Below are 12,476 nucleotides of genomic sequence, written 5' to 3' on the forward strand. Positions count from 1 at the left end.
ATTAGTGGTATTGATTCCGGGTCCGCAAAGGTTAATGGTCAGGGCTATAGAACAGCTCTGTTTAGATTTAATGAACCATTAAAATGCACATATTATACATATTAATTAACATCGTATAGAACAACCAGCCAACCCTGAATCTACAGTTCTACAGGTCAAAGTAAGCTATCTGTACAAACATTCGAGGAAGAAACTGAAGTGGTTAAAATAATTATCTCAAACTTTTCGCTTACCGTGGTAGCTTTGAGGTTGGATTGCAAAGGATGCATGGCTGCAAAGGGGTGAGCGCTATTGATGGCCAAGAGAAGAGGCGTTCCAAAACGTTTTTGTATGTAACAGCTGGTGCCTGGAATGTGAAGAGTGAACAACTCTTGCGTCGAAGAAAAGGCATCAGGGCGAGGCATGAAGTCAGCTTTGTGTTGTGCTTGGAGTCCTCTGATGTGGCCGCTGGTTGTTGAGAGATACTGGTAGCACTTTGGATTCAGCGCCAGCTGCTGCATTTGGGGGTCACTGAGGTTCTGAACAGCGACTGAGCAACTGGGAAGTAGAACCTAGTGGTAGGTAAAGAGGCTGCGACGAGTGGTGGTGGTGTGCTTTCGACAGCGGCTGCACTGGCTGGGTTGATTAACTGCAATGGAGCTTGTGGCAGAGACCTGAGAGTGAACTGTGATGCAAGGAGATGGTGCAACTTGGTAAGGCGGATCGACAGCTGCGCGAACAATGCAAGGACTGTATTCCATTTTTTTAAGTATGAAATTTTCAGTTTTCATTTCTGCATAAATTTTGTGGTGTTTCACGTTGAATAGGCCAGTATTAAGGAACGCTAAAATGGGGGGGGGGGAGGGGGGAGAAGGGGGGGGGGGGGGGGGGAGGTTGAGTGCAGGGCTATTTGTGGATTTGTAAAGCGGATAGAATGCATAGGAACTCCCAAACATTACTGATGAACAGGATATAATTTAATGGGAGAACATTAGTTGGGTCTGGGAATGAAGACCCAGTCATAATCTTTTCAAACCTATGTACTCAATTCATTTTTGGAAAATACATATATGCTTACATTAACACCAAGCTTTAAGAGCACTTGCTGTATGAAATAAATTTTCAGTCACATTTGTCCTCTAATTTTTCTTTCCCCATTTTTCTTCCAACCGCTCTCTCGACCACCTGTGGCCATAAAGGCGGGGACGCAAACTATTGCCGGGCCGACAATGGCCATCACCAAAATCCGGGTGCCAGGACACACCCAAAACTAGCCAAAGGTCAGGTCTCTCCTCCCTCTCGGAACGCACCTGGCATCTGTTCAGCATTTTCCCAAAGTAACGCAACAGACATCAGGAACTTAGTGAAGTGGAGGATCAAACTTGGATCACATTGCTTTATGGGACTGTGCATTGCTGCTCCAACGCACTGTGCCAGTTATGAATACATTTAGCTGCTGAAAATTTCTTAAAATGACACAGAGTCATTAAGATTTACTACGAGTGAGTACAACTGCAGTCAGAATGAAAGCCATGAAGCAGCCCAAGCTTTATGTTGCAATTTCCCTAATCTTACTGCAGTACAAAAGACGAGATCATGAACATGAATGAACTGTAAGCAAATTAAAACTAATGGTGACATGATAGATGATGACTTGACAGCTGAATGGAAAATGCATCATACCTTTCACATTCCTAATTGACAACAATACCCACCAACCTTAATTATTTAGCAAATATGATGGAAAAGTGCTGAACAAGCAGAGAAGAGTAAATGTGACTTTACTCCAAAACACAGCAGATAATCAAATAAAGGCATCTTATAGCATTAGGAAGATGCACTCAACATCTCGAAAAGAACTTTTGGGGTCATTAATTTTTACAAGTAGCAATTTGCAGTCTACTGTATATTGCATTCTGAATGAAACTGAATATGATAGTTAATAAAATCTGAGATTCATATTCAAATAATCAGTATTTCCAATTCACATTTTATCCCTAACTGCTCCTCATTTCTGAATGGATTATTCTGATTCTCCAAATCTAAAAAAAACTTTGTTGAAAGAAGGGCAATGCTTCTTCCTACATATGGTCATCAATAAAATGCCTTTTTAAATACAACCTCACCAACATCCACACAAAAAGAAGCACTGCAATGAGCCAAGATACTGATCTGAAGGCCTTGTTTAAAAGTTGTCGTCAAATTTTCTGATGTGCTGCATCACTGTGCAAATTGATTTTCATTATTTTCCCCCTCCTAATTATAGAATCATACAACACGGAAGAAGCCCATTCAGTCCACTGTGCCCGTGTCAGCTCTTTGAAACAGCTATCCAATTAGGGATGGGCAATAAATTCTGGCCTTGCCAGTGACGCCCACATCCCATGAACAAATTTTTAAAAAATTTATCCAATTTCCTTTTGAAAGTTACTATTGAATCTGATTCCACCACTTTTTCAGACAGTGCACTGAAGATCATAACAATTTGCTGTGTTATTTTTTCCCCCTCATCTCCCCCTGGTTCTTTTGCCAATTACTTTAAATCTGTTTCCTCTGATTACCAACCATCCTGCTAGTGGAAACAGTTTATCACTATCTACACGGGGAAGATGGGTATCGAGGGATATGGGCCAAGTGCAGGCAATTGGGACTAGCTTAGTGGTATAAACTGGGCGACATGGACATGTTGGGCCGAAGGGCCTGTTTCCATGTTGTAACTTCTATGATTCTATCAAAACCCCTTATAATTTTGAACACCTCTATTAAATTTCCCCATAACTGTCTCTGCTCCAAGGAGGACAATCCCAGCTTCTCTAGTCTCTCCACATAACGCAAGTCCCTCATCCCTGGTACCATTTTAGTAAATCTTCCCTGCATCCTCCCCAAAGCCTTGACATCCTTCCTAAAGTGTGGTGCCCAGAATTGGACACTATTCCAGCTGAGGCCTAACCAATGATTTATATATGTTTATCATAACTTATTTGCTTTTGTACTCAATGCCTCTATTTATAAAGCCAAGGATCCCATATGCTTTTTTAACAGATGAATCAACTTGTTCTGCCACCTTCAAAGATTTGTGTCCATACACCTCCAGGTCTCCCTGTTCTTAGAATCATAGAAAATTTACGGCACAGAAGGAGGCCATTCGGCCCACCGTGTCCGCGCCAGCCAAAAATGAGGCACCCAGCGTAATCCCACTTTCCAGCACTTGGTCCATAGCCTTGTAGGTCATGGCACTTCAGGTGCACATCCAGATATTTTTTTAATGAGTTGAGGGTTTTTGCCTCTAACACCCTCTCAGGCAGTGAGTTCCAGACCCCCACCACCCTCCGGATAAAAAAAAATTTCCTCAGCTCCCCTCTAATCCTTCTACCAATCACTTTAAATCTATGTCCCCTGGTTATTGAACTCTCTGCTAAGGGAAATAGGTCCTTCCTATCCACTCTATCTAGGCCCCTCATACTTTTGTACACCTCAATTAAATCACCCCTCAGCCTCCTCTGTTCCAAAACAACCTCAGCCTGTCCAATCTTTCCTCATTGCTAAAATTCCCCAGTCCTGGCAACATCCTCATAAATCTCCTCTATACTCTCTCTAGTGAAATTACATCCTTCCGATAATGTGCTGACCAGAACTGTACACAGTACTCAAGCTGTGGCCTAATCAGCGTTTTGTACAGTTCCATCATAACCTCCCTGCTCTTATATTCTATGCCTCGGCTAATAAAGGAAAATATTCCATATGCCTTCTTAACCACTTTATCCACCCATCCTGCTACCTTCAGGGATCTGTGGACATGCATTCCAAGGTCCCTCACTTCCTCTGCACCTTTCAATACCATCCCATTTATTGTGTACTCCCTTGCCTTGTTTGCCCTCCCCAAATGCATTACCTCACACTTATCCGGATTGAATTCCATTGGACACTTTTTTGCCCACCTGACTGGTCCATTGATATCTTCCTGTAGTCTACAGCTTTCTTCCTCACCATCAACCACACAGCCAATTTTTGTATCATCTGCAAACTTCTTAATCATGCCCCCTACACTTAAGTCCAAATCACTAATATATATCACAAAAAGCAAGGGACCTAATACTGAGCCCTGCGGAATCCCACTGGAAACAGCCTTTCAGTCATAAATACACCAGTCAATCATTACCCTTTGCTTCCTGCCACTGAGCCAATTTTGGATCCAACTTGCCACTCTCCCTTGGATCCCATAGGCTTGAAATTTTTTGACCAGTCTGCCATGTGGGACCTTGTCAAAAGCCTTGCTAAAATCCATGTAGACGACATCAAATGCACTACCCTCATCAACCCTCCTTGTTATCTCCTCAAAAAATGCAATCAAGTTAGTCAGACACGACCTTCCCTTAACAAATCCATGCTGACTGTCCTTGATTACTCTGTACCTTTCTAAGTGACAGTTTATCCTGTCCCTCAGAATTGATTCCAATAATTTGCCCACCACCGAGGTTAGACTGACTGGCCTGTAATTACTCGGTCTATCCCTTGCTCCCTTTTTAAACAATGGTACAACGCTAGCAGTCCTCCAATCTTCCAGCACTACGCCTGTATCCAGTGAGGATTGGAAAATGATGGTCAGAGCCTCTGCTATTTCCTCCCTTGCTTCTTTTGACAGCCTGGAATACATTTCATCTGGCCCTGGTGATTTATCTACTTTCAAAGGTGCTAATCCCCTTAATACTTCCTCTCTCACTAAGTTTATCCCATCCAATATTTCACACTCCTCCTCCTAAACTGCATCGTCTGCATCGTCCCTCTCTTTTGTGAAGACAGACGCAAAGTATTCATTAAGAACCATACCAACATCTTCCGCCTCCACACAGAGACCAAAAAGGTAACCTAATAGGCCCTACTCTTTCCTTAGTTATCCTCTTGCTCTTAATGTATTTATAAAACATCTTTGGGTTTTCCTTGATTTTACTTGCCAATATTTTTTCATGCCCTCTCTTTGCTTTCATAATTTCCTTTTTAATTTTACCCCTGCACTTTTTATACTCCTCTCGGCTTTCTGTACTCCCTTTAACATTGTACCATTTAGTTTATATTGCCTCTCCTAATTTTTCCTTCCAAAATGTATCACCAAACTTATCTGCATTAAATTTCATCTGTCATGTGTCTGCCCATTTCGCCAGTCTGTCTATGTCCTCCTAAAGTCTGCTGCTATACTACTCACTGTTTAATACGTTTACAAGTTTTGTTTCATCTGCAAACTTTGAAATTATGTCCTGTCCAAGTCATTAATATATATCAAAAAGAGCAATGGTCCTAATACTGACCCCGGGGAACACCACTGTATACTTCCCTCCAGTTTGAAAACAACCACTACTCTCTGCTTTCTGTCTCTTAGCCAATTTTGTATCCTTGCTGCCACTGCCCCTTTAATCCCACGGGCTTCTTTTCCTGAGAACAATGATTTTTGCTGACCTATGGATCCGCGAGCAACAGGAGCCCTCCAGTACTTCACCCAAGTAGCCAGTCTTCATATCAGAACCTAGACAGTGAGTGTCGGCATGTTATTTGACTATGGGGGGCAGTGCAGCTGAGCCATTTGTGTCCTCACTGAACCTCCAGACACACATGCACTTTCCAGAGGTGCACACTGGATATCAATCATAGCAGGAACTCTTGACATATTTTGTTCCCTCCCGAGCCCATGGACACCAAGGCCTGTTGTGCAAATTCTATTTTCTCAGAAATCCAAGAGAGTTCATTCTGGCACATATGCCACGTACACCAAATTCTAGTTTCTTTAAAATGAAAGTCACTTTAAATTGTATTAACTGTTCACATTTTTTTTTAAAATTCAGTTTAAATCTCCGTTCACCCCGGGACACCCTGATGACTAAATATGTAAGCTCTGGAATACACTCAATGGCATGACAGGTTGCAATGTATAATTTCTTTCAAGCACACAAGTGATTTTTGTTTTAAATCTCAACTTCAACATTAATGTCATCAGCAAACAACAATCTAGCTATCTAACACCACGCAGGCATTATTTTGCCTTGTTACCGTAGATTTCTTTCGCATTATTATTTGAACAATGCATTACAGGAGAAAGTAGGTGGAAACGCTCACCAGAAAGTCTTTTGTGAGACTTATTACTGCTTTTAGTGCCATTTTGGTGTTTCTTGTCTATCGCAGGAGATACTATTGCTTTCCCATTCAGAATCTTCTCAGGTGAAGGTGGCACAGGCTTTGATGTTGTTGAAGTCAAAGCAGATTTAACCAAAGTTGCAGAAGATGTGGAGGATGAAGAGGCAGAGGAGGTGGTAGTGGTGGTGGAACTCATTTTAACATTGGCACCATCTGCTTTCACCAGGTTAGGGATCTTCTTAAGGCTGACTACTGGGACAGGAACACTGCAAGAAAAAGTCCCACTAGTTAGAATTTGTCCATGCTACAGCCATGTGTGTTTTTTTTTGAGTTAACCCTTTCACAGGCACAAACAGAAAACTAAATTTAGAGGTGAACAAACTGCACCCCAGACAGTATTTAGCCAATATTTCTGGTACTATGGATGCATTCTTTTTTGTAATTGAATGATAGAGTTTCACAACATGTGATATTTTGTGAATGAAATGGATGCATCAAGAGTTTTAGCAAAATGAAGAGGGGGGAGGGAAATCTTTTCTCATTTACTAATAAGCAATAGAAAGATTCAGAGACAACCTCAGGCGCACCAGAACTTTTGCAGTTCTGAGTTTTTCCACACAAATCTGAAATAGCAAGTGAAAGGGCTAAAGGGACAGTATATGTTTTCTGGTGCTGTTAAGTTTGACTTCAAAAACTTAATTAAATCAACAATTAACATACTTTTTTTTATATATATATAAATAACATAATATATACACGCACACACTAGTTGGTCAACTATTCAAGACATTTTTAAAATAACTGTATAACAAAGTGATCAGGATTGATGGAACATTCAAGCTGCACTGTTATAGGTAAATGATGTCCCTCCTCCCCAATGGCTCAGTCAGTCAGTCCACTTTGTGTTGTGATACTGAGCCATACTGATGAGAGTTTCCAGTCTTTGTTGAAGCAGCCAATCCCTGCCAGAGTGCAGTGGAGATATTATAATTCGCCTCAACATTCCTGGGATGGGGTAAGGAGAGGGGAGAGGTGGTGTCAGGCTTCCCATTCCTGCTACAGCTGTGCATGTCTGGATCCAGCTCAGCTGTAATGGCTTCCATGGTCCAACAGCTTCCTGACGCTCGCTGCCCAGGCTTACTCCTGAAGAATGATCACTGGGGTGAGTTACAAGAGCATTACCACCAACTATGGAACAATAACCAAACATAAGTTGCCACCACCACCAAAACAAAAAAGGAGTAAAGGAAAAGGGGGTGAGAAATAAATAGATCTTGTGGTAAAGGTTTGGTTTCTCAAAGTGTGGAAAAAAATATACTGTCCCTTCAAAGTACAGGATTACCAATAAGCATCTTAGCAAGGTACTAAAGTGAGTTAACACAGAACTGGAGGCACACAGTCAGATGGTGTTGCGAATTGAGTCAATGATGTGAAATTCCTGCAACGGCTGGCCACTAAAATTCAGCACACTCAAGGATGGCTGATAGCGCTGAACTCATTAATGAAAGCAGTGAGGAGGCAGGTCACTTTTGCCCATATTAACTGAAAACAAACATAAATATGCAGCACTGATGTTACATTATCTGGTAGTCAGAGCACTAAAAAAGCTCGCCTTAACTTTTAAGTGGAAAATGTTGGCTCCTGCAGCAGAAGTAAATATTCAGTCTGAACTGAAGTTGGGGAGGGGAGGAGGATAAAATCTGGCTGCTGGCTGGAAGTTAACCTGGCCCTATATTATATAAGGTATGGCTGTTGGTGTGACTGAACTTACTAGGGGCAGTTTGAGCCCTACCCTAGACTACTGCTAACATCACTGAAACAACTATGTGCGCACAGATGCTCAAAAAACCTTTAAGTTCCTGGATATAGGTCTTCTCTGACGTTCGAGGCCAGTGACAACCAGTATCATTTTACTTTGCCTCCAGCACTACAGGAATCCATTTTATGAGGGGCAGCTCCAAAGACACCAACACATTTATATTACTGGCAAGGCATCAGCGGGAGGCAGTGCCATCACATAATTGCCACAAAGCGGCGAGTTACAGACTGGCAGAGTCCTGGGACCATGCTGCTTGCCTCTCGACTGGGGAATGATGGTTATGTAGGAGGACCTAAGAGGAGAGGACCAGATCGAAATATGTCCCAAGGTCCAGCACTGTCATATCTACATTCCCATCAAAACCAGACCTGAGCAAAGATGTAAGAAAAATTGTTAGATCAAAATAAACAGACATGTAGCATAAAAGAACACTTAAAAAGAGAGAAAAAAATAAAATTTTAATGAAATGCTCATTTAAATGTCTAACTTTTTCAGATTTTGGACTGTGAAGTTAAAGTAATGTGTTTGTAACTCAAGCAAATTAAAATGCACAGAGAAAATCCTGGAACACCCTACTTAACAGCACTGTGGGAACAACTTCACCACACGTCTGCACCGGTTCAAGTAGAAGACCCACCACCACCTACTCGAGAGCAACCAGGGACGGGCAGTAAATGCCGGCCTTGCCAGCGACGCCCACATCCCGAGAATGGATTTTTAAAATTCTTTGGTTGCTGGACCGTTCTCTTAATCGGTCAGTGTGCTCATCTTTATTGCTGCAGCTTCCTTTGATTTCTGTCCCGTCAAACTCGCCAGTTCTTTATCTCCGGCTTCATTATGACCATTCGATGCTGGTGCTCTCACCGCCCTCCCACTCCCCCATGTGATGTATTTCGATGTTCGGCACCCCACCCTGAGGTACTTTCCTGTTTGGTACACCCCTCCCCACCCTTGCTGAGCCCCTGGAATCTCCATCATGGTAGTTTCTTACCTGGCACTACTCCCCTATATGGCAAATCATTGCCCAATTTCCCTTCCCCTCCTCTCCCTGTTCCTGTTCCCGTTCCTGTTCCCCCATTCTCCTCATGCTTTCTCACCCCCTCCCCATCTTTCCTCGTATTGGTTCAATTATGCCCTTTCTCTTATCCTGCTTGACCGATATAGGTTTTGATTCACTGTGTATCATGCCATGGGAGATCAATCTGTATGTGTGCATGTGTATATATGTGTGAAATTGTTAAGTGTGCACATACTTACTGTCTACAAAACCTTCCTGTTGTCATGTTTTTAAATCACACTTTTGAATCAACCTGTTCCATTATAATTTCCTATGTCCACATTTAAAATGGAAAATCCCTATGTCAATCACTCCCTGTCACTGTGTAATTGCACGCTCTTGCCATTAAGTGGCATTGTATTATTGTTTTCCCCACAAAACGCCCAAAATGCTTTTCATCCGCAATTTTTATCTCAGTAACTTAAATTTCTTATGTCTAAAATAAGGCTTTGAACAAAATAAAATAAAATTCAAGAACTTATATATTTTACAATAACATGATTAAATTTATCCACTGAATTGTCTTTTCTGTCTTTTATTACCTTGATTAAAATTAGTTTTTGAAGACCTTTGCTTCTCCCAAAACCCTGGGCTTGGAGGAGAGCACAAGGTGGGATGCCAATGTTCAAGTCTTGTGTCTTACTTTAGTTTAATATTTATCTAATAAATTCAACACTTCGTTGTCTCAGTTTTGTCAAAACAATCTTACAGTATTGTTAAATTAGACCACTATATTCTTTTTGCAATGGGTTCAGGGAAATTCAGCCTTTTGCACTGATATGTTTATACAGGTTCAGACACAGAGACAGTTGTGTTGTATTGTTTGTCTTCCACATTGCAATAAATAATAGAAAGTTATTCACAAAGAAATTAGCTGTTACTGGCCTACAACTGGACAACAGAAGAAGAAAATTAACAAGTGTCAAATGAGGCTAGAGACCTGGAGAAATTTCCCACCCCCCCTTACAATAACGAATATGCGGAACAAGATTTCCAACAAAAGGATTTACTGCTGTCTTAACTAACTCCTTCAAAAAGAACTGGGCTAGTATCTGGGCTACATATAAAGAGGGGTAACCCAATGCCCCATGGAACACAACAATTCTTGTGCCATGTGTCAGCCGTGGCTCAGTCATAGCATTCTTGCCTCTGAGTCAGAAGGTTGTGGGTTCAAGTCCCACTCCAGAGACTTGAACGCAAAATCTAGGCTAACATTCCAGCACAGTACTGAGGGAGCTGCACTGTCGGAGATGCCATCTTTCGGATAAGACGTTAAACCGAAACCCCGTCCTATGGCACTATTCGAAGAACAGCGGGGGAGTTCTCCCCAGTTTCCTGGCCAATATTTATCACTCAACCAGCATCACTAAAACAGGTTATCTGGTCATTGTTTCATTGCTGTTTGTGGGACCTTGCTGAGCACACTTTGTTTCCTACATTACAACAGAGACTACACTTCAAAAGTACTTCAATGGCTGTAAAGCACTTTGGGACATCCTGAGGTTGTGAAAAGTGCTATATAAATGCAAGTTCTCTCTTTTGCTGCTGGAACAAAGGAAATGTAATTGGTGAAAAGTAAACTGAAGAGTGGAGATGTGGAAATAGATGGATTGATTTTCTGAAGTTTCACTAAATAACCTCGAGGAGTCATGAGACATGTTATGTAGCAGTTTCCCTCAGGAGGTTAAGTTTATAATGTATAGGAATAAACTTGTTCGGGCAAATGGTCTTTATTCCTTCAATTTTTTTCTTGTGCATGAAACTGCTTTTACTGGGCAAACGTCAAAAGAAATCTCAGAAGTGTGGCCTTTCATCATTAACGGGTGACAAAGTGTCCACCACTATGTACCTTTGCTAACATTGATAGATTACACTGTACTTGAAGACTGTGGCAAATATGTTGACAAAAATAACAGTTGAAAGGTTTTCAATTGAGTTTAGTGTCCTAGTTTTAGATGGAGATATGGTACACTAAAGTGTATAAAATCATACAAATTACAGCACAGAAGGAGGGCAGTTGGCCCATCATACCTGTGCCGGTGCTAGCTCTTCAACTAGAGCTATATCCCTGCACTTTGCCCATATCCTTTTACAGAATGGGATTAGGATTAGGAACAGGAAACAGCAAAACTTGGGTCACAGCCTCTGGAGAACAAAACAAATGCAAACAAGGCAGGAAAATGACAACTTGAACATAAACAGATCACTAGCTTTGTATCTATTTACCTATTATATATTAAATTTGGCATGTAGGGCACACTTTTCATTGAAAACTCATTTTAAGTATCTGCAGTACCTATTACTCCTGTAGATGGTGCTGTGATAGGTATTTTCAATGTTAAATGTGCCACACACAAGAGCTGCTATTTTATAATTAGCGTATATTACCCTGAGATTGTGCAAGCAACTGGGTTTCCATAAAACGGTCAAAATGCTTTCCGAAAAAAAATTTCAGCTGTTATTTTTTTCTCAGTAACCGAAGAGGGGAGGAGAGAGGGAAAGGGGATGGGGAGGTGGGAAGGGAGCAGGAAGAGGAGGAGGAGGAGGAGGGAAGGGGTGAAGCATGAACAATTGGGAGAGGGATGGGGAGGGAGCCACTGAGGGCCACTTTTTTTTTACCCCAAATGCAGCCATTGGTGGCACCACCCCCTGTCTCACAACTGAAAGGTAAGCAGAACAAGATAGAGAGAAGAGCAAAAAGACGAGTTTAGAAAAGAGAAGCAGTGAAGAAGAAAAAGAGACAGAAGCAGAAGAGGAGAAACAGAGAGTATCAGCAACACAAAGGCCTCAGAAACGGATATTCTCCGACATATTGAGGTAGATTTTGATGTTCACTAGCTGGGTGGCAATCTGATGGAGCAGATCACTCATGGAATGAAAATTGGGCAGGTTCTATAAAGTGGCAGCAATCCATTCCGCAAGATTGCTGTGCAGGCGGTGATGACAAAAGTCTATCCCACTGTGTGCAATTGCACTGGAGATTGACGAGTTAATATATTAAAAATGCTACATCTTTTCATGCAGATAACACATTCCAGAAGTCACACTATGTTACAGAGGCAAAACAATCTTGAAATGCTGGGTGCTTCTTAGCTGCAGCCTGAAACTGACAAGTGCATTCCAATCTTCAGAGCTCCATGAACAAATAGCAACCAAATTTTGAGTGGCCTCAGACTGAGTTTACTGATAGCAATTAGAGACTTTCTGGCTTTAAAGGGACAGTCAGTCTAATTTAAACACAACTCCGCCATAGCAGCAGAGTTATCATAGTGAATTAATACCACGAGCATTGCGAGAGGCGATTTGCTTGATATAATAAAAACAGTACATCTAGTGTGCACTTTGTGTCCATCACAATTCAGGCATTACTCACTCTGTTTACTGCAAATTTCTGTGCCACAATTTTTTTTTTTTAAAAAAGCATAAAGAAACAAAGGCAGTCATTTACAATGTACAACAAAACTTCCAAGAATATGAAAGATTGGAGCCACAGGCCAG

The 12,476-nt window shown here is 41.5% G+C and overlaps 1 protein-coding gene across 11 annotated transcripts in view; it reads right to left on the reverse strand.

Annotated features, from left to right (window-relative positions):
• The window catches only part of LOC137334827 (ataxin-7-like protein 1), a 226,182-nt gene that overhangs the window by 64,176 nt on the left and 149,530 nt on the right, over positions 1-12,476 (reverse strand). For all 11 annotated transcript variants that reach the window (XR_010966251.1, XM_067999835.1, XM_067999834.1 and 8 more), the window contains one exon: positions 6,085-6,368. Coding sequence is in view for 10 of the 11 variants with exons in the window: in XM_067999835.1 (XP_067855936.1) it covers positions 6,085-6,368 (284 nt within the window). In the remaining variant the exon portion in view is untranslated. The remainder of the gene's footprint in view (positions 1-6,084; positions 6,369-12,476) is intronic.

The sequence above is a fragment of the Heptranchias perlo genome, chromosome 18 (assembly GCF_035084215.1).
Source record: "Heptranchias perlo isolate sHepPer1 chromosome 18, sHepPer1.hap1, whole genome shotgun sequence".
NCBI classification, from domain to species: domain Eukaryota; kingdom Metazoa; phylum Chordata; class Chondrichthyes; order Hexanchiformes; family Hexanchidae; genus Heptranchias; species Heptranchias perlo.